This window comes from Nicotiana sylvestris, chromosome 2 (genome assembly GCF_000393655.2).
Source record: "Nicotiana sylvestris chromosome 2, ASM39365v2, whole genome shotgun sequence".
Classification (NCBI taxonomy): Eukaryota; Viridiplantae; Streptophyta; class Magnoliopsida; order Solanales; family Solanaceae; genus Nicotiana; species Nicotiana sylvestris.
In genome coordinates, this window is record NC_091058.1 from 116,353,816 (window position 1) to 116,380,674 (window position 26,859).

At 36.2% G+C, this 26,859-nt stretch overlaps 3 protein-coding genes across 6 annotated transcripts; 1 reads left to right on the forward strand and 2 right to left on the reverse strand.

Moving 5' to 3' along the window:
• Nucleotides 1-2,809: 2,809 nt before the first annotated feature.
• LOC104210203 (uncharacterized) lies at nt 2,810-11,592 on the reverse strand. 4 transcript variants are annotated; one of them, XM_009759037.2, is made up of 12 exons: nt 11,352-11,592; nt 11,176-11,238; nt 11,022-11,075; nt 10,845-10,940; nt 10,298-10,384; nt 9,631-10,209; nt 7,001-7,477; nt 6,197-6,258; nt 6,010-6,112; nt 5,827-5,906; nt 4,958-5,284; nt 2,810-3,517 (listed from the first exon to the last, which is right to left on the reverse strand). In XM_009759037.2, the coding sequence occupies exons 1-12, from the start codon at nt 11,409-11,411 to the stop codon at nt 3,478-3,480; spliced, it is 2,028 nt and encodes a 675-aa protein (XP_009757339.1). In that variant the 5' UTR covers nt 11,412-11,592; the 3' UTR covers nt 2,810-3,477. The 4 variants fall into 4 exon arrangements, with proteins under 4 accessions (XP_009757339.1, XP_009757338.1, XP_009757341.1 ...); XM_009759036.2 differs by lacking the exon at nt 2,810-3,517 and having other exon boundaries at nt 3,781-5,284; XM_009759039.2 differs by lacking the exons at nt 2,810-3,517; nt 11,022-11,075; nt 11,176-11,238; nt 11,352-11,592 and having other exon boundaries at nt 3,781-5,284; nt 10,630-10,934.
• Nucleotides 11,593-12,787: 1,195 nt separating this feature from the next.
• Nucleotides 12,788-14,691, forward strand: LOC104210202 (pentatricopeptide repeat-containing protein At3g50420). The gene is made up of 2 exons (XM_009759035.2): nt 12,788-12,904; nt 13,020-14,691. Exons 1-2 carry the CDS (start codon nt 12,883-12,885, stop codon nt 14,645-14,647), a joined length of 1,650 nt encoding a protein of 549 aa, XP_009757337.1. The 5' UTR covers nt 12,788-12,882; the 3' UTR covers nt 14,648-14,691.
• Nucleotides 14,692-16,177: 1,486 nt separating this feature from the next.
• On the reverse strand, nt 16,178-22,349 carry LOC104210201 (nuclear pore complex protein NUP58). Its single transcript, XM_009759034.2, has 6 exons — nt 21,737-22,349; nt 21,519-21,633; nt 20,441-20,914; nt 19,243-19,744; nt 18,286-18,326; nt 16,178-16,608 (listed from the first exon to the last, which is right to left on the reverse strand). The coding sequence occupies exons 1-6, from the start codon at nt 22,228-22,230 to the stop codon at nt 16,573-16,575; spliced, it is 1,662 nt and encodes a 553-aa protein (XP_009757336.1). The 5' UTR covers nt 22,231-22,349; the 3' UTR covers nt 16,178-16,572.
• Nucleotides 22,350-26,859: the final 4,510 nt, after the last annotated feature.

The window sequence follows — 26,859 nt, forward strand, 5'->3', positions numbered from 1 at the left end:
CTGTAGAAGGCAGAGAAATATGAAGATTGAAAGTAAAGTTTGGGCAAGAAAGGGAAGATACATTTATAGGTTGAAGACGACAGTTCAGAACCGATAGTGGCCGACAATAACTTCCAGGCATTTAATGCCTCGACATCTGAACCGATGGGATGTTTCGATCACCTATGCCGCTTACATCACGATGCTTACATCATAAAGAACCGAGGGTAAATTCGAAGATTCAATTCGCTTCTTGTCATTGCACTCCAAAAAATGAGGGGACTATCTGTATATAGTCAAAATCGGACTTGTCTAATTTTGTACGACTAACCGAAATCGGGACGTAAGATCAAGTCCCGGCCCCGGTTATATCAGAACATGGTACGAAGATGGATTGGTAAGCTTGTGAATCGATGGCAGATCAAGATCGAGGCCGGCCGTGATCGAGACCGAAGCGAGAAAGAAACTGAGCAAGATCGAAGGAAGTCTGCCACGTCAAATAGCAGAAAGCCGAGATATTCGTGATCGAGCTAGGATCGTGGCAGAAATCTCGGCATGTATCGAGTCAGGATCGGATATTCAGCCTATCACGGGTTTACTTCTGTAATTAGAATTATACCATAAATAGGATTCATCTACTATATAAAGAGGGTCTTAACTATTTTTTAAATAATATACATTCACGTATAACAAGGCAATATATTATATTTTCTCTTGCAAGCTCTGTTGTTCAAGTTCATATTTTTCAATAAGCATACTCAGTTGGTTCGAGGGCAGTCTAGCTTGAGGGCCATAATTGTTCATCACATTGGTTTGCTTTATTTTACTGTTAATTACTAGCATTAATTCTTATATTTATCATTTTGTATCAAGTGAAATTACATATCCTTAAATCACTTATAAGTTTAATTGTTATTCGATTTTAAGGGTAAACAAGGTGTTAATGCAAAACCTCGAAGATCCATTGGGTGTTAGTATTTATTTATGAAAATTTTACCTACTATAGAAAAGGTTGATACCTTATTTATTATAAATAAATACCCTATTAAAAAATTATCTCATATAGCTACCTTTTAATTTTTATAGCAAAATATCTATTTATGGCCACTTCCTACCTTTAAGCCATTAAATACGCTGTGTATTATTTTTCTCTCTCCCTCTCCCATCCCTCTCTCCTCCTTTCTCTTTCCTCTTTCTTCTCTTTTTCCCACGGTTTTTTCCTCCCCTGCTTTTAGAAACCCTAGCAGGGGTTGTGTTCCACCAACGACAGATCTGGTTGGTGACCACTTTCCCCCTTCCTTGTTGTGTCACCCCTAAACCCCCCTCCTCCGGCCGGCGATACCTTCTTCTTTTTCTGAAGTGATGATTACATTATAAAACCATTTGGTTTCCAAACGTGACGATCTAAAATAGTTGAAGTTGAAAAACTCTAAGATCCAACATCTTTCACGCCATTTTGAATGGAAAGTAGAAAAGTGATTTTTTTGCTTAACTACTCGTTATTCAAAATTCACGGTCCAACTAATTCAAATTCATTCTACGAGATTATAAGAAGATTTCGACAAGGTGAAGGAATGCGAAAATAAAACGACAAAAGAAAAAAAAAAGTAGTTGCTTTGCCTTGAAGAGTCTATTACCTTTTTATTTATTGTATTTCAATGTATCTCGCTGTATTTCATATATTTTATTGTATTCACTGTCTTTTTTTTAATTGTATTTCAATATAGCTCGTTGTATTTCATTGTATTCACTATCTCGCTGTATTCCACGAATATATTCATATGCTTTTTTAATTAATATAATTTATGTATTCAGATGTATATATGTATTCATATGTTTTTGTATTATAGATGACCTGCTATACTCCATGTTTTCAATGTATTTTGATGTATTTAACTGTATTCAATGTAATTATATAATTTCAATATATAAATCTATTTGTAAAGATACCACTAAAAAATACTTTAGTAAAGATACCACTGAAAAACTAAAGGATGGATTTAATCTCTGAAGATTGCTCTGATTTTGGGCTGTTTTTCGTGTTGAGAATATTTTCTATAACTGGAAATACAAATTTTGCGTGTTATAATTGAATTTGTTGAGTTATATTAGGAGTATATCGCGTTAATTGATTCATTTACCGTTTTTAAATAGTTGAAGACCTTTTTTTTTGCAAATTCTGTTACTGCATTCACGAATACGGCTCGCGAATACAGTCGAATACATTCTCTGCTTAGCTGGACTCCCCTATTTTCCGCCGAGTTTTGCTACTGTATTCATGAATACAATAGCAAAAATACATTGAATACAGTCTATAACAACTAAAAACATAGTTATAGGAAGTAACTTAGTAAATGATAGTTATAGCAAGCTAATAATCACTAAAACATATTTGTTTCTGAAAATTTCTCTTTATTTATTAGCCTACCTATATAGGGATAGTAAGGACCGAGACGCCTCTCCATTTTTTATTATCTTCGTTCTTTATCAACTTATTCTCATGATACCGTCCTATTTAAATGTCAAACGTTCACTTTTTATTTAAATAAACAGGTGTCTTAATCATAATTGAAAAGATAGATATTGCTATTTAAGTCTGTCCATCTCCATTTTTTCTAAGAAAACAGGAAGTGTATTTGTATTTTATGATGAAGTGATTTAGTAAACAGTGCTTATTTTTTCATCCTAAGAAAAATACACAGTTGCATTTAACTACTTCTAACTGTACACTTAAACACTTAATTAAGTTACTCCACTAACTAACTACTAACTTGAGTTCTAACAGCTAACCACAGTTATAATGAGCTAACTAACTATAGTTACTCCAATATAGAGCCAAAAATGCTTGATAATTTTCTTTTCTTATGCCTAGACCCTGATAAACAAAGTTATCTAATATCAGAGTTGAATGTTGATGTGAAGTCACACACCCGGAAAAACTTAAAACAGTCGAAGACGTACCTGATTAAAAAAATAACAATAATAATATTGACCCTAAAAAACGCAGAAATAGAAGTCCTGAGTATAAAAATAAGTTCACTTTAAAACAGTACAAGGTGTCTAGCCCTCAATGTGATGATCCTGACTCATGCTTAAACGGGCAAGACTAACAACTGCAACAACTTCCCCAGATATCACCAGTCTGGAATTAAAACTTTTAGTACTATGCCATCTGCACAAGATCCAAGAGCCCTTTCACCTTGGCTTCCCTGGACGAACTTGATGAGAAGTTGTTAAAATCACCTGTCGGCATCTGAAGAATATTTATCCGTTCAGTCCAGAAATGTGATAAGCATTCCATAGTCAAAGTCAGAACATTCGCCTCAAAAGTCAAGAATGCTAATACTGGATTCACATCCCAGCTGTATTTTACTCCAATGAGTCCAGACTTATCCTCCCTTTCAAGTTGTAATCTTTCTTCGATTAGCCAATTTCAAGTTGACATGGAAGGATAAGATCGAACATGGATTTCAAGGCGATAGGACAACTGGAGAGCTTTTATGTTCGATTTCCACAGAGCTCCTGAAATCGCATCAAACTGCAATGAAGAGCATAAGTTAAATTCTGATCATTAACAGTTCTCCCCGTCCTTCCTTCCCTGAAGAAGGCTTACCCTGTGCACGAAGTACCGCCAGGCTAGTGCCAGGGTAAGAGGAGAATGGGCTTAAACCGTACACAGCCTTTTCCTTGCATTTATGCATAAAGGCTGTTGCCACACCTACCCCTTGGTCACCAAGGGAGCAACTTCGCTGTTGCACCAATGCTTTCCCTCACCCCCTCAAATAAATAAATAAAAGTATCTTTTCAATAATTAACAAGCAATACATGAACAATGAATTCTTAAACTATCAAGATCTTTACATCAATAGCAAAAATGTGTTCAGTTTTGGAAATGCATGAATAAAAAACAGCTGACGAACACGAACATGATGAATGAGCTAGTAATCCTTGAAAAATTGGCTTGAATGCTAAAAGGATGACAATGCAACTTGCTACTTCAATTTTTAAAAATATCCTCATCAATATTTTGATACTTATTCCTAAAATGCACAAAATCAAAAGGCAATGTAGATCATGAAAGAACCCATCCCCCCCCCCCCAAAAAAAAAAAGCGAATTGAGCATAAAAATAAAATAAAAAGAAGTGGGAGGGGGGAGAACAGTGAGGGTTTAACAGTCCAAAGTGACATTTAAGGTATGACCCGCCACAAAGTTTGTCTGAGAGACAATATGGTGCATAGTAACCAAGAATGAGAAATTAAAAGTAAGTTAAATAAGGGTAATAAGTATGAAATCCTGCAATAAGAAAATCAATAGAAGAAATTCATCATTTGCCTCCAGATGATGAAGAAAGATAAAGTCCAGGTAGGCTAACAAAATGTCCAAAGCAAATCCATGGATTAACTAAAACTTCTAAGGCAACTAAAACCCATTTTAGACAAGTTAGATGGTATTGATCGAAAAGTTGTTTGCAAACTCAGTTTTTGCATGTTCTCCAAATGCAATTCCAACTTCGCAGTAAGGATTCTAAAGAACGAGACAGATATTTTGTAAGTTTCTAGGAGGTAAAACTCTTCAAAACTATCAGGAGACATGTAAAATGCTACCCAAAGGCTCAAAAAATTACTATAAACCAATTTGTCTTCACAAATTCATGCGCAGTTGAACAATTAACTACATATGCATGATTTGAGCAAAATAGATTTGGAGCAACTGCCCAATTAAGCTTAAATATCAAAGTAAGAATTGCTTAACCTAACTGTGAAGAACATCCAATAAGCCAATCAAAACATCAAACAAAGGCTACACTTTAAACAAAATACAGCATATTATAAGATCTCCTATTACTAGGATACAGAAAAGTGAACTTGGGGTGGAAATAATAAATGTATTATGGAGTTTGCTTAGTGCAAGGATACTATCCCAAGAATACAATAGAAACCAATGAGGAAGTACAGAAATATGTCAAACAAACATACCGACGTAGTAGCACTTGTGGATTATAAGGAAACAGGTTCTTTAGGTGAAGGCTTTCAATAGATGCTTTAAGTGAAAAAAGACAGTTCCTTGCACACTCAAATGGTGATATCTGAGTTACATAATCCTCATCGCAACATCCATGGGCTTTTTGGTTTTTGCTTTCAAGTGGTAAACTAACTCCACTAACAAAACTTGGCACAGCTGATATCTCTCCCTTATAGTTATAATCATCTGCTGAAAACTTTTTTCTCTTTCTGCTTCGACCTTTTCCGCTCCATGAAAATTCCACAAATATGTTCCATGAATCACATACCTTACGTAGGCACCTATGAGGACACAGGTGGAAATTATATGGAAAACATCAGACAGATAAATCAACATATTTTGTTTAGGAGGGGCTAATGTTGCTCCAATTCTCTGATTTTGAATATGCTAGTTAGATTTGGAGCAATCACCGAAAGAAATGAATATGCACTGTAAATGGAGGAACATGTGGTTATGTTTTGGTTTTTAGGATATATTAGGAAAAGAAAAATTAATTCATAAGACGATTTAAGGAACTTTTGCAAGATAAAAAAGATGATGTTTTTTACATAGAGCTCTTGTAATTTTTGAATATGCTACACGGTAGAGCTGGAACTCCTTACATAGACTAAATCAGATCCTATATCAGATCGTTTTACGTTCATCATACTTGAAAATTGGGAGAAAAAGATGGGTTGCAAATTTGGGACTAGTATGCTTTACCATATGAAGGTTGGGCCTGTCAAAACACCATAAGTGGTACGCATATGTGATCCACTTACAGATCTTATAGCCATGTCCAAAGACTAGAGACGAAAATAAAAATGTAGAGTCTGGTACATACCTCAAAAGATATTCAGCAGAGCTAGCTCCTGTGTCTTTTGAGATAAGATAATCAAGAAGAACTTGATGATCATAGTGTATCTGTAAGCAAGGTAACACTCAGCATGGGTAAATACTAGTATTTCGTCTTGACATCAGAAGGAGAGTAAACAACGAAGTGGACAAGGGAATGTTTCGAACTTACTCCAGCCAGGAATAGGTGAAAGAAATGTATTGGGTGAAAAAGGTGTGAAATCAGAGAAAACTCTCTCACTTCAACAGTTGAGAAAGCCACTTCATCAATAAACCTACATACAACAAGAAGCACTAAAAGAACTGCCATATACTACTTCACATCATCTCTAGAATTAAGTAATATACGTGCAACTCACTTTTGTTCAGAGTAAAATGGCAAGCAAAACATTTGCAAGAGCATTTCAAATAGTATATCATCCTACAATTTAACAGTAAAGGAAAGTCAGAAAAGTGAAGCCGGTTGGAATAATTTATCATACAAGAACAGCAAGCAGGTTTTGCGTCACAAACCACTTCTGAGATGCAAAATCAGCCAATCAAATCAACCAAATATGAAGCTTTAGCTGAGCTCTATGTCCTGGACATCATAATATAGTAGGAGGTATACTAAAACCTAGAAACAAGCTAGAAACCATTTGAAGTAGGCAATCCTCAGCCATTGGAAGTCCAATGATAACAGATGAATCTCTAACGCTTAGACAACAAACCTATGCAAATGATGGATTGAGCCAGTGCTAATCGGTGAGGAATAAACATAAAAATCTCAGAGTCTAAGGATTAGTTCTCCAGATTTAGTCAAGTGGTTCCTCCAAAATTGCCGAGGAAAGAGTTAACAGAAAGGGGAAAAGAGGGACAGAAAAAAGAGATGCAGAGTTCTAATGCAACTGCATATACAAGGTTTTGTACCTCACTCTTGGTCGATTATAGCACCACAGGGAGCATTTAAACACTCTATATGAGTTTCCTAGTAACTAGCTAATATAAGTTCCGCTGCTCTTATTGTTCCCCAGCTTATCTCATACCGACAGTCAGTTCCAAAACTTGTCAAACCTTGAAGATCAGATATAATTATGAAGCTGCAATTCAGCCATTTTATTTAGAGGACCCAAAAAAAATGAACAAGTTAAAATAAAACAGTCATTGTGAGCAAGAGCACAAACCTCTTGCATATATAGCTGCAAGAAGGATGAGACGAAGTCCATGCATTTCTCAGAGTACATATCATGGTCAGCAAAACTATCACCAGGGAGAAGCTCTTTGAGCCACTTGTGGAGCTCTAGCAAAGCTTTTCTTCTGCTGCAACACTTGGGATTCAGATCAAAGCTTGAGCAAGACTTAAGATTTTTACAAGCATAATGTTGATCAGTCGTCTCTTTCATGTTCATCAAACTAGAGGAACATTTGAGGAAAAAGAAAATAGCCAGCCTTTGCAAATGCTTTGATGAAATGCATTTCTTCCCCATATCAAATGTCATTACCCCAAATGGAGAACCTTCGAGATATTTATCTAGACCAAACTCCTGCCCATCCATAGGTTGCAATAATACATCTTGAAAGTAAGTGTGGATAAGATGCAACCACGATACTACAATTGAGGGGTCCAAATGGATTTGGTTACTAAGTCGAATCATGAGTATCTGAAAAAATGAACAGGTATTGCAACCACAAACTCAACTCAGTTAAATGATGTCATTGGTGGATGTCCAAACAAAAATTTAAATATACTTATCACACCACTGTAAACAACATAAAACGATTACACGGGAGCATATATCTATTCGGAATGGAAGAGATTATTATTACAACAAAAGCAAAAACAGGAAAGCCTCATCATATCCACCTAATTGTAACACTTTAGATTAAACTGTAGCATTTAGCATATTAAACTTTCTCCATCCGACTTCTTTTCCTATGATAGATCAAGTGTTATTGGATTCAGGGCATCAAGGGGTGTTATGCATGTACAAATGCAACATCTAAGAGCGTAATCCTTCAATAAATTAGATAAAGCATAACCCCCTAATTTGCATCAATAGACAAATTATTTAGTATTAGAAAGAATAGGCTTGAATTGAACAGAATGGTTACAGAGGATTTGTACAGACCCCAATCCAATTTGGGATCGAGGCATAGTTGATTGATCCAGATAGACAACAACAACAACAACAACATACCCAATATTATCCACATCGTGTGGTCTGGGGAGGGCAGTATGTACGCAGACCTTATCCCTACCTTGTGAAGGTAGAGAGGTTGTTTCCAATAGACCCTCAACTCAGGAAAACATAAGCACCATATTAATTAAAAGATAGACAAGAGGGACAACACCAAAAAGCCATGTAAAAGCGGGCATAAAAACAATACGATAATAAGATGATCAAAATGAAAGAAAACGACGGGTAATTATAGAAACCTACTACCAACAGAATGGGAGAGTGCGTACTAATACTACTGGTATGAAAAATCTACCACCTACCCTTCTACCCTAATCCTCGACCTCCACATCTTCATATCAAGGGTCATGTCCTCGTTCAGCTGAAGCTGCGCCATGTCTTGCCTAATCACCTCTCCCCCACATCTTCTTCCGCCTACCTCTACCTCTTTGTAGGTCCTCCAATGTCAACCTCTCACACCTCCTCATCGGGCATCTGTGCTCCTCCTCCTCAATGGGTGCGGCCACCATTGAGCACTGGATGCCTAATCACCTCTCCCCACATCTATCTTGATCCAGATAGATGTTAAATAAAAAAGAATTCACACCAAAGTTGTTTGAGAAAACTAGAGAGCGACTTTTTAATCTTCCACAATGCCCTTAAAATATTTTGTTAGTTACTTTCATCTACACAAAATGGGGATAAAGGGCCATATGGAGACTTCTTCCTGCCTTTGCTTGAACATTTGATGAACCAACTCTCAGGAGCAATTAAAATCAACAATAATTGCCCACCTAACAAAGAAAAGAGAGCAAATAGCGTACCAGATTCCACTAGTTTACAAAAGCACTTCACCCTGCCACTCGCATTAGATGCACAGACTAACAATTGAATTTCCTACCTTCTTGTTAAGAAGGTAATGAAATACGTCAAAAATTTTGTATTAAGAAAAAAAAAATCCTACCTTCTTCCAGAAAGGATCAGTAAGAGAGGCATATTCAGCATGTCATAAGGTTTTGTGATCATATAACCCTGATTAGCATGTCATTCAAATAAGTTATTCGTTGATTACATTTATCACTTTTTAAAACAAAAAAATTTTAGGTACTACCATCAACTGCCTACACTGCCAACATTTATGAAACACTGGCTGAGGGAAGATATCAGCTAAGGATATACCTTGCCTGTCCCCATAAGAATGTTTTACCTTTCATCGCAAATTATGCTTATTGGGTAAGAGTAAACCGTAGGTAGTATAAAGCATAAAGAACAATAGCACATTGAAAAAGCGAAGCCAGTACCTAAACTGCATCTCAACTGGTGGGAAAAAGCAACGATAATTCGATAAGCACCAATATAAAGCATAACAAGAAAAGAGGGGGGGGGGGGGGTTAAATCAGGAATAAACGCAAATCCAGGCCATGGAAGGAGAAAATCAATCTGTTTCTATGAGAAGTTTAATTCAATTGAATGTTTGAAAGCAATATCAGACATTCAAATCGGATATATCATCATGGTAAGTACCAATGTTTTTCCAGTGAAAGTCATAAGGTTACCTATTTTTTCTATACTTGGCAGCAGGAAGCATTTTATAAAAGATGCTAATTAATGAGAATGAGTTGAGAAGGAATTCATACCAACATCTTATGTTTAAGATATTGAGAGATGGCAACATTATCAGGGCACTGTTCATTACTAAGGCATGATATCAAAAGTCTTGGAAGTAGGTTTTTGATTTCACAAATAAATGGATGCTCTACTGAAGTGCTGACAGCAGTGTCCGTCCAACCACTTTTAACCAAGGAACAGAGCAATCGGAGAAGATATCCCTGAAATGTTAGGATTGACTTAGGTTTTGCTTCTTGCATTTGAGGCAAATGGTCCGGACTGGAGTCCCCTTGAGCATGGTAGACCTCTGACAGCAAATCCCACGGCATATTTGAGATAAAAGAAGTGGTAGCCTCCAAGTAAATGTTGAAAATTTGATCGATAAGATCTCGGTTCAACTGTTTCAGTATACTGTGTAGAACTCTCATGATAACAGCTGCCGTTGACCAACTTCCACTTTTCAGGCTGAGCTTCAATAAATGAGAAGGTGATGGATCCCCCTTCAAGTCTTTGACCTCCATCGTATGTCCCATAGAGGAAAGACCATTAGAAATTGAAATTTTCACGCAGAAATACAGTAAATTGATATATTCACCCCAAAAGCTTTCCTGCAGATAGAAGTTGTTAACACACACAAAATATCAAAACAAAGAAGTGCCAATGTAGTGATTTCAAAGCCACCATCTTATCACGTACAGATTCGACCAGAAAATCTGAAACAACCACCAGGATATTGCCAACTAGGTGATGGATATATGGATTCTCTGTTGCAACCACAACCATCTGAAGATAGGAAATCATAAGAAAGTTGTAAGGTTGAATAAAGTAAGGGGGAGGGGGGGGACTGAAACTGATCAAATGAGATGAAATTTTAGTTTACGAGAATCTGAGCAACTAGGTTTCATATCAGATCATTTTTCATCAGGATTGTGGCAATTTTCCAGCAATGGTCAAATGAGCTTAAATTCTTGATCTTAATTAGTGTCCAGAAATTAAACTCCAAACTGAACAGGAGATTGAGAAAATACCAGGATGGTAATTGAAAAAACATCACGATGCTGGGGCCAACATGTTACAGCATTTGTACTTTAAAGCTTCACAGTAGTATTTGATACACATAACTGTACTACAGAATATGGTATTGTCACAGTGAATCCAATTAACCAATCAGCCCCAAAAATCATATAAAGATTGGAATCCGTGTGTCATACCTCATCACGGGTATTCGAATCGAAAAACTTACCAAGACCCCAATAACTTTGGTTAAACAATGATGATCATGAGCATGTGACTCAGGGATTATTTGACCTCCACCAACAGAATTTCCCGCCATGTCCTCCTAATAAATTTACACAAACAAACAAATGTACCCTAAGATACTTCCAAGCAAAACCATAAGATTACACAGAAAGAATCTTACAGAGCTGTTATCGGAGTCATATTCCTTTATCCACTGCTTGATTTCTGTATAAACCTAAAAGTTGGAACTTTTAATCCATTAACTTTGCTTCAATTCAAAGTCTCAAAAAAGAAAATCCCACAATAGGGAGATTGGTAAAGAAAGGAACAAGTACCTGTGAAAGAGCAATTAAAAGTTGTTTCTCCATTTCTTTGGTTAAAGAAGCAGACCCAGTTTCCTGCAGAGGCATAGAGTTTTCATTTTATGTAAAATGAGGTGAAAAGAAAAAAATACACAGAGGCAATTAAGAATCAGTGGGGGGGGGTTGGGGGGTGGGTAGAGTGAGCTTACAGTATAAGGACGGAGGTAATGATCAATTAAACAACACAGCCGTGAGTGTTCGTTTGTCATACGCCCTCCAGCAAGTTTCTTTTTCCGGCGATTTTGCTGAACGAATGTACACTAACCTACCAAGTCTCGGACTTGATATCACCGGTGACCGGACGTTAACTTGCTTTTCAGCAGAGATAGTTTTACTTTTATATCAGCAATTTCAAGTTCCATTGCAATACTCGGCGAGAGGGCTCACTTTTCTTTTCTTTTTGACATGTACATTTTAAACTGTTAAAAATTGTAGTTTAAGAAATATATTTTTCTTTAAAAAAAATTCAGAAAATTTTGAATAAAGGGTCAAATTTGCCTTCTATTGTTTCAAATTCAAATTGAACAACTTTCTCATCCTTGCATTTTTGGGTAATATTATACTTGCTATTAAAAAAAATATCTTAGTTTTACCCTCAAGCTCCAATCTAAAAGTAATTTTAAACTGTAACGAAAAGTTATTATGTATATTATCTTTTTTCTCAAAAAATTTAGACACTTTACTGGGGCGAAAAGGTATAAATGGACTAAAAGTGTAACAAATGTTAATAAACTTTGAATAGCACATGAGTAAAGTTGGACCTTTTCCCAAACTAATAGCTTGTTGGATCAATTTTTTATTAGGCAAAGGTGTTTTTTTAATATTTGGCCAAACTTTTTGAAAAAAATAAGTGTTTTGAGTAGGCAATTAAGAAGCATTAAAAAAATAGCTCCCAAAAACATTTTTTTGAAAAGTAATTTCGAACTTTAAAAATATTCTTTCAAAAGCTTGATCAAACATAATTGCTTCTCAAATGTAATTTTTTAAATTAATAATCAAATACAAACTATTTTCCACCAAAAATTACTTTTTTTAGAAAATATTATTGATAAAAACGCTTTTCAAAATAAGGTGATGGTAGAAGCTTGACCAAATATGTTGTAATACTCTTTGATTTAGTTTTATATTCTCAAGTTGGATAAAAGAAAATAATTGCGCCAGATTTAAAATTTGTATACAATTAAACTACAATGAACCTTTAAGACATTATACATTTCTAAGGATTACAAATTTAGACTAGATTTGGTAATGTTGGATAGTTCAATCTCATAATCCCTACTCCAAATTGCTTCAATGGAGTGACGAGAGCTACCAACTTATGCCACCATTGAATGAGGCCTCTTCTATTGCAGCACTTCTCCTCAATAAGTGCGCCTCTATAACATCAGCAACCAAAGCACGCCAGCTCCATGCCCTCATCCTCACTTCTATACCCGCCACCTCGAAATCTCCTTATGTCTTCAACAACATTCTTTCTATGTATGCGCGATGTGAGTCCATCCAAGACTCACATATCCTGTTCGACAAAATGCCTGACAGAAACATCGTCTCTTTCAACGCCCTCATTTCTGCCTATTCTCGAAAACCCCATCTTGCCCATTTGGCTTTCCGTCTATTTGCTGAATTGCAAAGTGAGAACCTAAGGCCAAATGGGTTAACTTTTACGAGCCTTTTACATGCATGTTCAGGCCTCAAGAATCAGGTACTAGGTTCTGTGCTTCATTCCCAATGTATAAAGTTTGGATTTTTGTATGATGTGTGTGCTCAAACCTCTATACTTGGGATGTACTCAAGTTGTGGCTTCCTGGATTGTGCAGAGAAAGTTTTTTGCTCCATGCAAGATAAAGATTCTGTGGCTTGGAATACCATATTTTTTGGATATTTGGAAAATGGTAGGACCATGGAAGGCCTTCAGCTATTTGACAGCATGTTGACTGCTCGAGTTAATCCGACAAATTTCACTTATACAACGCTGTTGAGTGCTTGTAGCAGGTTGAGAGATGGTCTTGCAGGGGAAGCAACTCATGTTAAAGTAATTGTTTCCGGGATTGCACCAGATTTGCCCTTGTACAATGCGCTGCTCGACATGTATTCTAGTTGTGGTGATAATGAAGCAGCTTTGAAAGTCTTCGGAAAAATAAAGAAACCAGATCTGGTATCTTGGAATTCAATGATTTCTGGATATGCAAACAATGGAGATGGAGAGATGGCAATGACTATGTTTGTCCAATTTCGACAATCATCCCTTTTCACACCTGACGAGTATACATTTGCAGCTGCAATTTCTGCTACAAGAGCATATCCAGCAGCTGATTATGGGAAACCACTCCACGGCCAAGTTGAGAAGGTGGGGCTCGGTCAAAGTGTATACATTGCAAGCACACTGATATCGATGTACTTTTACTATGGGGAAGTTGAGTCTGCTCAAAGAATTTTCATTAGCATCCTGGAGAAGGATGTTGTCCTATGGACTGAGATGATTGCTGGACATTGTAGGAATGGTAATGCTGAGAGCTCTATTAGGTTTTTCCATGGAATGTTACAGGAAGACCACAAGGTTGATGAATTTACTCTTAGCAGTGCCTTAAGCGTGTGTGCTGAAGCGGCATGTATGAAGCAGTGTGAACTGATTCATTCCCTGGCTATCAAAACAGGTTATATAGCTGAGATGACCGTTTGTGGGAGTTTGGTTGATATGTATGCTAAAATAGGAAACCTTGCAGCTGCAGAGCTTACGTTTTCCTGTGTAACCACGCCTAATCTAAAATGCTGGAACTCAATTCTCGGAGGATATGGTTACCATGGGAAGGCAGAGGATGCGTTTAAGGTGTTCAATGATATTTTACAACATGGCCTAAAACCAGATCCTGTAACATTTATCTCTCTGCTTGCGGCCTGTAGCCACTGTGGATTGGTCAACCAGGGTATATTCTTCTGGAATTACATGAAAGGTATTGGTTTAGAACCAAGCCTTAAGCATTATTCTTGCATGATCACTTTGTTGAGTCGAGCTGGATTTCTAGAGGAGGCTGAGAATGTTATAATGGAATCACCTTTTGGTGATGAATGCCTTCAACTATGGAAAATTTTACTGAGTTCTTGCGTAAGTAAAAGAAATCAGAGCATAGGTATACGTGTCGCAAAGCAGGTTTTGAGGATGGATGCAGAAGACAGTGCATCAAATGTATTGCTGTCAAACTTTTTTGCTTCAACTGGTAGGTGGGGTGGTGTTTCAGATATCAGGAGAAAGATAAGGGAATTGATGTTGGAAAAAGATCCTGGTCTGAGCTGGTTAGAGCTTATAAACGATATCCATGTGTTCTCTTGTAGTGATCATTCACATCCACAGTATGATGAAATAAGAGCTGAGTTGTCTAGATTGCAAGGAAACTTAACACAGTCAGAAGCAACAGATCAATTCATGCTAGATGCAGTGGCTGTGTAAGTAGAATCTAACAAGAATCAGAATAATAGCTCATTTTCAGCCAACCTCTTCTCCAACATGATACCTAGTATATATTTTTGTCTTAACAGTTTGCACGCTTTTCGCTTCAAATGACACAAACGGATAATTTAAAAAATAGTCGATTGTTGTTTTATTTAAAAAGATTTTATAGATATGTGTTTACTAATACAAAATAACTTTTGAATCTCCGTAAGAGAAGGGGGTAAAATTATTCCATTAGAGTGTTCTTATACATTGGAGTTGCTGTTTCGCGTTTTAAAATCAATCTATCAACTGGAACCTAATATAAACTTAGTGGGACTAATCATAATTTCGCTAAAAGAATTTACTAGCCGTTTAGGCGCCACCTAATGCAATCCTTATTAAACCAGATTGGGTATAGGCTATACTCTAAAAAAGCATTGTTGAAACTTGAAAGTATGAGTTCTAACTTTTTATTAACATTTTCTCAACTTACTACACAGAATTATATCTGATTGTATTTTTAATAATAAATGATTTTACTACACAGAATTATATCTGGTTTTATTCTTAATAATAAGATAATTTGTACAAAGGGGGGGGGGGGGGTTCGCCATGCATTCTTGATTTCGGTGGCAGTATCCACAATTTTTATTTTCGTATCATAGTAATTAAAGTAGAAGTACATGTTAAAACTATTAAAAGATGAAATATTCTGTACTCTTTTTGTAATTTCCTTTTTGTTATCTAAATTAAGACTTCTGTTGCCCAAACATACAACTAACTTTGTACCATTTTTAAGTTTAATCAGTTTGGATAAATGGGGATTTCCTTTACCTAGAAGCCCAGAATACACCTTGATAAAGTCGTTCACGAACTATTTGTATTTTTTATCTAGCAGCAACAATGCAATGGCAAATCATATTAATCTAGTCTCTAAAGAGATTGTTGTAAAAGGGCAAAAGGTTTTCCATCTACAGTTGTACATTACCAATTAGTTCCTAGCATTTAGTTGAGGCAGTGGTATGTTTTTGACTAAAAAGGAAGAAGCGTTGTTTATTTTCTTCTCTACATGTTTATAATTAGATAGTTGTCATTTAACAGAACATTACTGATGTCCTATCTCCTCTATTTCCTTTTGAAATGAGAAAAGAAAGAAGACATGTAAAACCCTGAGGGGTCGTTTGGTACGAGGTATAAGAAGGTATAGGGGTGGTATAAAAATTTAATACCACCTTAATACTTTGTTTGGTTGGCAAACCAGGTATAAGTTATCCCGGTGTTAATTTTAACATCGGAATAACTTATACCTTATAGAGGGTGGGGTAATTAGCACCGGTATAACTTATACCTTCTTCTTAGAAATTATACAATTGTCATTCTTAATACAACATACCAAACAGTGAATAAACAACAATCCCAGCATAACTTATCCCAAGTTTCCAACATAACTTATACCGGCATAAGCCCTATTCCAACCAAACGACCCCTGAGGGCTTATAAATTGAGGAATAAGATCTCTTCCACTAAGGAATCTGACATGTAATATCTCGAATAACTATGCTTGCACAATCTTATTTCTGAAGAACTGATGCTAGCTGGAAGTTAGATCCGGACTACAACAAATATAACCTGTTTCATTTCTACAAAGGGCAATTGAAATCGTCCACAATCAAGCTCGATACACAAAATCAGGAGAAATAGGGAAATAGCATTGCTGCAAAATCCCTATTGATAGTACATCTCTGCAGAAATAGCAATCCACAATAGTAAAACAAGCCAATGAAACTGGAGGTAGATACACAGCATCATTTCATGATTTGACAATATGCTTGACCTTGCCAGGATACTGTTACAGGTAACAAGTGTTGCTGCAGCAAGAAACTTTGCATCCATTAAGATTCTCAGACTGAAACTAGATGTCTGAATAGCCAACACACTGTCTAGCGTCTGCCTGTACGACTTTTTGCTCTAGACTTCTGCAGAAAAGAATGATAGACAACAAAGATATCAGGTATAAGGAAGGATAGTGTTAGGCAGCAAAGACCATCTTGCATAACTCCCTAGCATAGTAAGCATGGAAAGTTGTAAGCTAAGGGCATTCAGATCTAGGAGCATGTTTGTAAAAGTAATAAGCACCTACCTCATTATGGTTTTATTACAGGAGTAATGAATACCATAATGAAGTAAGTGCTAATTGATGAGTTTGTTCTCAAAATGCTATATATCCTATTTTAGAATTCCTCTTGTCCTGCCCAAAGCCCATTAATGTGCGCTCTTTCTTTTAGGAGTTTTAAGGAGATATCATAAAAGATATAGCCAAAAAAAGGGAAAAGGGGCATGAAGAAAGCAAGGAACTGTTCGGCCTAGATGGTCTTTTCATCTTCCATATATGGTTGATGGGACAAATAAAAGCAAACTACCTAGATATTGTCATAAGCAGGTTGCAAGCCTAAATTTTGCTAATCCAAATTAATTATCCTAGGCAACCTCTGCCCACTAGTCATGGAAGCTGTATAATATAGTCCAGCAAGCAGAACAAGAGTAGATGGAATTCTATAACGTCTCCAGAGCTATGGCTCCAAAAGTAGAATCACAGGTTACTTTCTGAAAAAAATTTATTAAGGTAAAAATAGGCTTCATACTGTTGCAGTATAATATTCCACAGGTAGTAAATATTGAAAGAAGGTTTCCACCACTCAAGGGAAATTGACACTGTTTTAATATGGACCAAAAAAGACTGCGGCTTTTTATTTTTGGGATCAGCGAGAGTAGTAATAATAGCGGTAGCTGGCCTTTCAAATGAAAACTGTCCTTTTATTAATGAAAACTGTCTTTCTTCCAATGAAATACAAATGATAACAGATCTCAGCCACGCAAATATCAAACACGAAACTAGCAGCAACTTTTTGTCATGAAAGACCAAGTCGCAACCACTCATAGGCACATGGTAAAAAAAAAACATAGATCTCTCTTTTCATGAAATATTCCAAAAGAAACAATCACTGAGACATTATTTGAGAATATACATCTATCATTGCCCAAATGTTGGTGCAAACATATACCAGACCAATGATGAGAAAATTTCAACCCAAGGTTTGTAAACCTAACTTCAGCAACCACGAGGCAATACCAAAGATGTCTAGGCCCATTATGACTGCATCATTTCTCAGAGTTGTGATGTTCTCATTAAATTAAAATTTTGTTCATAGAGATTCAACAGTTTGATGTATGTACTTTTTTTCCTTTTATAAGAAATTACCTTGTGAGTTAATGAACCATGGTTTCTGAACGTAAGAATATCAACTTGTCACACACTACAAGGTCCAAGCAGCAAGATTTTTGAAAAAACATCATAACATTCAACTATGTAATTTTTCAGGATTGGATTGGCACAAAGCTGGTAATAAACAATCCAGGCTTCCCAAAAATATATAACCAAACTGCAGATAAATTCACCAACATAGCCATATCAAACTAGTCCTCTACTCCACTTTCTTTTCCCTTTTCTTCATGTTGTGTTTTAGCCTTTAGGAGTAGGTGAGAAGTGTTTTTACTTCTTTACTTTTGAAGGGTTGGGAGGAGTGCAGGCAGAAGGAAATAGGTCAAGGCATAGACAAAGAAAGAGCCGAATATAGGAGAACATGTATACTCACAGATACAGTCCCAAAGCTTGCCCCTGATCCTAGTGCAGCACCTTCAAAAAATAAGAACAACTCAGGCACAAATCAGCATACAAAATATGAAGGAGGCAGATCCTAGGGATTGAAGAAAAAGACGACAAAAAGAAGAATCCCTTTCATGGAAAATACTGTAGTATCAAGAAAATCTAATTATGGAAAATATTCTCAAGATATCTGAAAACTTCTAATATCAGATGTAGGTAAGAAATTGCAGATTATTACAAAAGAAATGATATAAGGAATTTTGGATCATAAAACAACGTTTTTCAAAAAGATAGTATGTGTTGTAATAAATCACAACGTGCAAGCAATTAGAGGAAATTTTCCAAAACAAAAAGCTTAGCTACTCAATGTAACTTCCTCTGAAAAAGTTTCAGAAATGAAAACACAAGAGCAACTTTTCTGCACCAGAGCATTTAGAAACAATAACCCAAAAGAACTTTTGAGAATGGCAGTTAATCAAGAAAATTCTCCAAACAATACCTTGACACTCTTTTATATATATTTGTAGTAGTGTAGTATTAAACTAGCAGTTGTGGGAAAAATTTTACGTAGCGGTTCAAACGTTAGTTTAATAAAACAAGCATCGAATCAAAGCTTAATATATGAATAATTACATGATTTTGAATTCTTAAAAATTGTGGAAACTGTATAGATCCTAGTAATGGAGTGGTGTCAAACATTTTGGAACATCCGAAAAGGAAAGTGTCACATAAACTGAAACCAAGGGAGTATACAATTGATTCAGTAAACTGAAGACCAAGTTATAGATGTATGTTACATCAATTATCTTTATGGGAATTAAAAGATATTCAGTATCTTATAAAGGGGATAAATAGAAATTTAATTCTTGTAAAAAGCTAATCTAAATAAAGATATACAAAGCAGAGGGCCAAAATATGTCATTCATTGAGTTTCCTGGAAGCATACCTGAACCAAAAGGTGTTGCAAAACCCGAAACTCCAGAAGCAGGGGTAGAACCAAATAATGGAGCACTAGAGGCTGGGCTGGAAGTAGACAAGGACCCAAAGAGTGAAGTTTGAGGGGAAGCACCAGATGTTCCGAACAAAGAGGAGACTGGAGCTGATATTGTTGGAGTAGTGAACAGGGAAGAAGATGAAGCAGCAACGGATGGGGTAGCAAAAAGTGAGGATCCACTTCCAGGTAAGGCAGAAGGAACTGCAGATGATGTTTGTGGTGCACTGGATGCCCCAGGTGCTGCTGAGCTGGAAATCAATCCTGCTACCTGAGTTGATGGTTGTGAAATTGCAGGTAAGTGCAAAGTTGGATGTACCCTTCTAGCAGCTGCCTCCAGTTTAGCTGTTTCCCGCCTATCCGCCTCAAGAAAAGGATCGCTCCCATCCCCTCGACGGCGCTGATCAGCCAGGTATGCTGTTTTCATTGATTCAATGTACTGATGAATGCTCTCTACCTGCTTTACATAAAATATAAACATCTTAAAATCACAGCAACTAGTAATAAAGGTATAAGCAAGAACTTACAAAATAGGGTACATAATACATTTAGCATGCAGCATTACAATTTTGCTGCTTCAAAAGTATAAGCAGACATCAACTAAAACTCTGGTGCTCTCTGATATACTAATTATACGTGGTACGAGACTAAACTAATGAGGAACTTCAACTGTACCAGAAATCCAGAATCTACAAGTCTCTAAAGAGGTGACATCACTTGCAAATACTGTAGTCATTATTTGCAACTTGAAGTTTGGTCATCAGTATTTGCAAATTTTGAAAACCTTGTTTGAGGAGTATTTCAAGAGAAATAATAGTGTTCACTAACACAATTTCAACTTCTTTTCCAAGTGAAATTCATTTCCAGACACAATTTCAACTTCCAAATACTTTTTTCCAATTTCAACTTCAAATATTCCTTTTTCGACTTCACCCAAAATATTGTCCAAACGCCTACTAAATATATTATCATGTCCCACAAAGAGAGATTTCCAGAGTGGCTAGTGCGCACACACACAGTCACATGTAGATATATGTGCATTTGTTTGGTCAAGAAACAAAGAGAAAAAACTACTCCTAGTCATTTTTACTCTTCTTACTTCATTCTGAGCAAGCATGATACTTTCATATGCTTAACAAGCCTTTCCCATTACCTTTGCTGCAACATGAACAAAAAAGTCATGCACATTTGACATGACTTTTGGAAGAGACTGCAACAAAGATGAACTGGAATTCATGGAATTCCTGTCAGAATCTAAGAGCATCAACTGCTCCAATTCTTCAACCCATTGCCGGCATTCTAAAAGATATTTCTCAAATCTTGCGACTGTTTGCTGCAAAAACGGAGTGGGCTTCTTTGGTATCCCCCTGTAAAAATCAAAAACTGGTGCATTGGGAGTAGAATGTGCTTGAGTGGATGCTGTTTGAGCGACTGTTGCACCTGATGCTTGTGATGGAGCAGTAGCACTTGCAGCAGCAGGTGCACTTTGACGAAGAAACCTTGGGCGTAACATCATAAAGGAACGCACCGCAACCTCTGTATTGCGCAGCATATCTTTAACAACAACCATTAGCTCTTGCAAGATAGCCTTTTGTCTTTCCATTGATGTACTAACTCCACCAAGTTCCTGAAAAAGCAACTTCAGGTTAGCACATGCAATTAAGTAATACCTGAAGTAATCGAAACAGTAATTAGAAAGGAAAGCAAGAGAATTAGACTATAAAATGTTTAATATCAGCGGCAAATAATATCCTCAATCAGAATAAGATGAGCATTGTTAGGTGGTATGAATTATGAAAATCTGAATAACTCAAAAATCAGCTCAAGACCTCTGGATCATCATCAGTCTGTGCTAACCATAAATAGACACAAGAAATATAGCTATATATATAGACTGCATGCAAGAAGAATAAATCAGCTTGACCAAAAGTAGACATTGATAGAAAGAATCTGGTTTTCAAATACTTCCAATAATTATTTTCCCACAAAGAACAGTTCTACAACCCAAAATTTGATTACTTAATGTTTGATAACTAGTCCAACTTAGTGGATAGACAACATAACCATGTCCATTCTTGTGAGTTTCAAAGCGCCAATAAAACTAGTACATTGCATATATCATATGATCAACAATAAAAACCTTTCTTTTTGGTAACTGAGCCCGAAGTTTTACTAAAGAGTTAATTCTAGAGGAATTATGATTTAAAAATAAAAGAATCTTAAGATAAGACCTGAATGCTGCGACTAGCATCCAACTCAAAGCCATCATTGGCCACTGATGAATCATAAAGTCGGCTACACTGGTCCAGCCTTTGACTTTCATCCCTGTATTCCAGTATTCTCTCCCTATATCCACAAGCACAGAATACAAATTAGAAAACTTCTCCAACAAAAAGGAAAAAAGAAATTAAAAAGCAACTTCAATCTTATTTATATTAAATCAACTTACTCAATTTGCAGCAGGAGCTTCTGTGAATCCGGGTGGAGGTCTGCCCATTTGGTACTGTAAGTGGCTGGCGTCTTATCGTTGGTGAAAAGGTACAACTGCTGCTGCTGTTGCTGTGACTGTTGTTGCTGCTGCAGTTGTTGTTGTTGCAATTGCAGTTGCAGTTGGTGTTGTTGTTGTTGTTGCTGTTGCTGCTGCTGAAATTGAAGTTGCTGTTGTTGTTGCGGCTGCTGCGAAAAGGGAGTGATCTGCGAGAATGGCGACGACTGTTGCTGACCAGGAGTTTGGAATGGAGACGACTGTTGCTGGCCGGGAATTTGGAATGGCGACGACTGTTGCTGGCCGGGAGTTTGGAATGGGGACGACTGTTGCTGGCCGGGAGTTTGGAAAGGCGACGACTGTTGCTGGCCGGCAATTTGGAATGGAGACGGCTGTTGCTGGCCGGGAGTTTGGAATGGCGACGGCTGTTGTGCCTGTGGAGTGAAAGAGAACGCCATTGGCTATTCTAACGCTTGGCTCATCGAAATTTATGAGTAGTTGAATTAGGGCAAGAAGAAGAATGTTTAGGAAGAAAGCACCAACTCCTCAAACAGCTAGAACGCTAACAATGCAAGCATTAATTTGCATTACTAATACTTTGTTTGGTATATTTTTTTAACTTATATATAATTAATATTTGTATTAGTTATACATTATACTTAGCATTATCCTATGCATAAGTAATGCATAGATAATTTTTACAAAATAAAAATAAAAATGTTTAGAAGTTAATACAGAATACCTCATAATCATCCCAGAATCCGATGTCATAAGTGCATGAGCATTTACTAAGGAATGAAATAAAATACAGTAACTGTCTGGAATACAAAGTGGACAGAAGTGAAAATACAGTACAATACTCTGAACGAGGCTCCGCTGGCTGCCAGGCGTCTCGATAAATGCAGCTCACCTAAGTCTCTGTATCAACCATGCAAGTGTAGTATGAGTACGAAAATAACGTGTACCCAGCAAGTATCTCGTCTAATCTCAAAGAAGTAGAGACGAGAGGTCGACTTCGATACTTACTAGTGGTCCAATGATAATATACCAATAATTTAATAAATCGAGAATTTTCATAAAAATGATGGTAACTCAAATAGCACGAGGCAAGTAAACAATTCTTTCGTTTATAGGAAATTTCCAAATTTATTTTCATCATTTATACATTTATCTTAGGCCAGGGAGAAACAAATATCAACATCTATGAATTTCAAGGCAAGCAATACAAGCATGCGCAAATCATGCAGAGGTCGTACGGCCAGATCCAACAAATATTTAAACTGTGCACTGTCAGAGGGTCGAATGGCGCGAACCATAGATACATCTATTACCCCGCTCGCGAATCATACATGTGACGCGGTCAAATATAAATAAACACAACAATCAGTCAATCAAGGGATTCATCAGGGAACGATTGTCCAAAGAAAAGCCAATTCTCTTTTAACAATTCAAGAAAATGAAGTTTAATCTTTTTAGAAATTCATTTACTAATTCGATGTGATTTAAGCAATGCAAATTATCAATAAAATTACAATATTCCAAGTATAACATGCTTTTGGATCCTAGACTACCCAGACTTAAACATAATAGTAGCTACGCACAGACTCTCGTCACCTCGTGCGTACGTAGCCCCCACAAATAGGAGCACAAATCTAATTAATTCATCTATGGGGACAATTCCCTCTTACAAGGTTAGAAAGGAGACTCACCTCACTCTGAAGCCTATTTCCCAATTCAAGAAGCGCTCAAACCTCCACATCGGAGCCGAACGATCCAAAATTATTCAAATGTGGTAAGAACTAATCAATACATGCTCAAACGTTCATATTCTAATTATTAAACCAATTTTCCAACCCTAAATGCAAGGATTCCTAAAATTCATCTCCGGGCCCACGTGCTCGGATTCCGGAAATTCCTGAAAAAAGTTGTTACCCATAACCTAAGGATCAAGAATATATGATTTCTACTAAATTCTATAACAAATTTCGTGGTTAAATCTTGTTTTTATCAAAACCTTAGATTTTTCATCTAAACCCTTGATTTTTCCTAATTTTCACATGTTAATCTACACATAATCTATGTATTTAACTCATGTCGCGTAAAAATCACTTACCTCAAGGTGCTAGGTGAGAGCCCTCTTCCAAAAGCTCCAAAATCGCCCAAGAGATGAAAGGAAATGAGCTAAATGGACTAAGTCTCGAAATTAATAGATGTGCACAGGCCTCAGATATCGCATTTGTAAATGCGACGGTCGCAAATGCGACAAAACTATCGCAAATGCGAACATGGGCCTCCCCTGCCAAGGTCGCAAATGCGACTAATGAGTCACAAATGTGGACTCTGCCGAGGTTGCAAATGCGAACTCTGCCTCAGGCCAGGTTCCATTGCAAATGCGAAGCCTCACTCGCAAATGCGAACAATTTCTCGCATTTGCAAAACCTGCAACTGCTGCCAAGAACACCAGAAAATTTGGTGTGTTTTCAACCCCTCCTGCACGTCCGAAATTCACCCGAGGCCCTCGGGACCTTAACCAATTATACCAACATGTCCCAAAACATGATACAAACTCGCTCGAGGCCTCAAATCACATCAAACAATGTCGAAATCATGAATCGTACTCCAATTCAAGTTTAATGAACTTCAAAATTTTAAACTTCTACTTTCGTTGTTTAAAACCTATCAAATCAGGTCCAATTAACCTCAAATTTTGCGCACAAGTCATATTTGACATTACGGACCTACTCCAACTTCCGAAATCGAAAGCTGACCCAGATATCAAAAAGTCCACTTTCGGTCAAACTTCTCAAAAACCTTCAAATTTCTATCTTTAGCCAAATGACTCCAAAATGACCCACGGACCTCTGAATTCACTTCTGATCGCGCTCTCAATACCAGAATCACCATATGGAGCTATTTCCAGACTCGAAATCCCAAACGAACATCGATAACACTGAAATGCTCTTCAACCCAAACTTATGAAATTCTTCTAAAAATGCTAACTTCCACAATAGGTGCTGAAATGCTCTTGAGCCATCCAAAACCCGATCCGAACATACGCCCAAATCCGAAATCATCATACAACCTGTTGGAACCTTCAAATCCTGATTCCGAGGTCGTTTACTCAAAATCCAATCTTTGTCAGTTCTTCCAACTTGAAGCTTTCGAAATGAGAATTCTCTTTCCAAATCGACTCTGAATTTCCCAAAATTCAATTCTGATCACACATATAAGTCATTATACCTGAAGTTAACCTACTTATGGCCTCAAACTGTCGAACGATGCGCTAGAGCTCAAAACGACCGATCGGATAGTTACAGTAAAAATAGCTAAAGATAATCAAAGTGGACTGGAGGGAGTAAACTTTTTATATTACATTCAGTGTGGGATAACAATCTAAGGATAACTAATTTTAAGATTAAAAAAATCAAATCACGAATGTGTACTTTTTTTTAATTTCTTTGTGTAAAGCTCCATAAATTTTGCAGTCAATTCGGACGATAGATGAGCTTAAGAGAATAATAAAACTGACATTAAAGTATGTGTGTACCCATAAGAGGGCGTATGAATAATTAGAATATATTAACATAAATTTAGTACAAGATGGAAGTGGTTTGAAGTGGCAAAATAGTAAAAAAAATTAAATGTTAAATTTAAAAATAATTAGAAATAAATGGCAAAAACAACGCGTTTAGGCTATAACATGCACAAATATTTTTCAAAGGAAAAGCAGGATCTCGTTGCATGTGTATGACGTGAGGTCATTTGTGCTATAAATAGAAAGAGTTAAGGGAGAGAAAAAAATTGATTTCTGAAAGAGGTTTGAGAGGGTTTTAAAGGAGACCGATCAACGCATTAGATGACCAGTCAAGATGAGTTGCTTTAGTATATTTTATGATGGATTAACACTCTTTAATCCTAGTATTTATTAGCATATAAATTGATTATAATCGTTAAGGTTCAAATATTCAAGAACTAAAAAAATACTATAGTTGTGATTTTCAGATTTGGTCTAAAAGAGGTAATTCTAATACTTAAAAGTCATTTATTATGAGTAGTTAGAAGTATTTGTGGCATTTGTTACTAGTTTTAATGGTGGAAGGTTGAATTATAAAATCCTAATTCATGGCATGAATAGCGTTCTTGACAAAATGAGGGAGAAGGTGAATAATGTTATTGAAAATGGAATTGGTGAATGTAATGAACCTATTGAATCATTTGTTAGCTATATTGAAAGTGATCAACTAAGTAAATACTAAATTGAATATTGTACAAATGTTGGTTAAGGAAGATGATAAATAGTAACTTAGCCGTCATTAGGCAACTGATATAGTAGAATTAATGACTTCAAATGGGTAGTGAATAACAAGAATGGAGTTGAATAGACTAGTAAGTGAACCTATTGGACGATTTAAGTTATTGGAGGCTTATAGCCAACTTTGAGCCATAAACCGATATTGATGAATAATTTGGGTTATGTTTTGATGCAATTAGGCTATCTAATTGTAGATATCAACTTGTTGGTGATGTTAAACGTTTTAATCAAATTGGATCGTCATAGTATTTTGTTGGAACTTAGAGTTGAGGTAAGTTGATTAAAACTTATTCTTTTTTGAGGGATTTTCTCTAAAGGCATGATTTTGGTTAGATATTAATTATTTATTAATATATATATTTGTGCTTCTTGTAAGCACGTGATTTTTGCCCTATATGAGAATTACTCCCAAAAAATTCAAAAATAAAATGATTTTTTTTGGTGTACAATTTTGTGATATTTTGAAGAATTATTTGTATTTGTCTGTGCGTGTTTATTCGCTAAATTAATAAAAAATACAAAAATATGTCGCATTTTGCATGTAGGATTTAATTCTACAATTGTTAGTAATTAAAATTGTTTTACAAAAATTAAAAATTACAAAAATAGGCATCGTTTGCATTTTTAGCATTTAATGTCCAAATATACAATTTTATGCTTAATTAATACTTAATTGTGCGTTAATTGTTATTGGGAGTTAATTTGCGCCTTTATAACTTAATTTAGTTCTTAATAATAGTTTAAGTATTTTTATAATTTAGTTTTAGAAAAATAA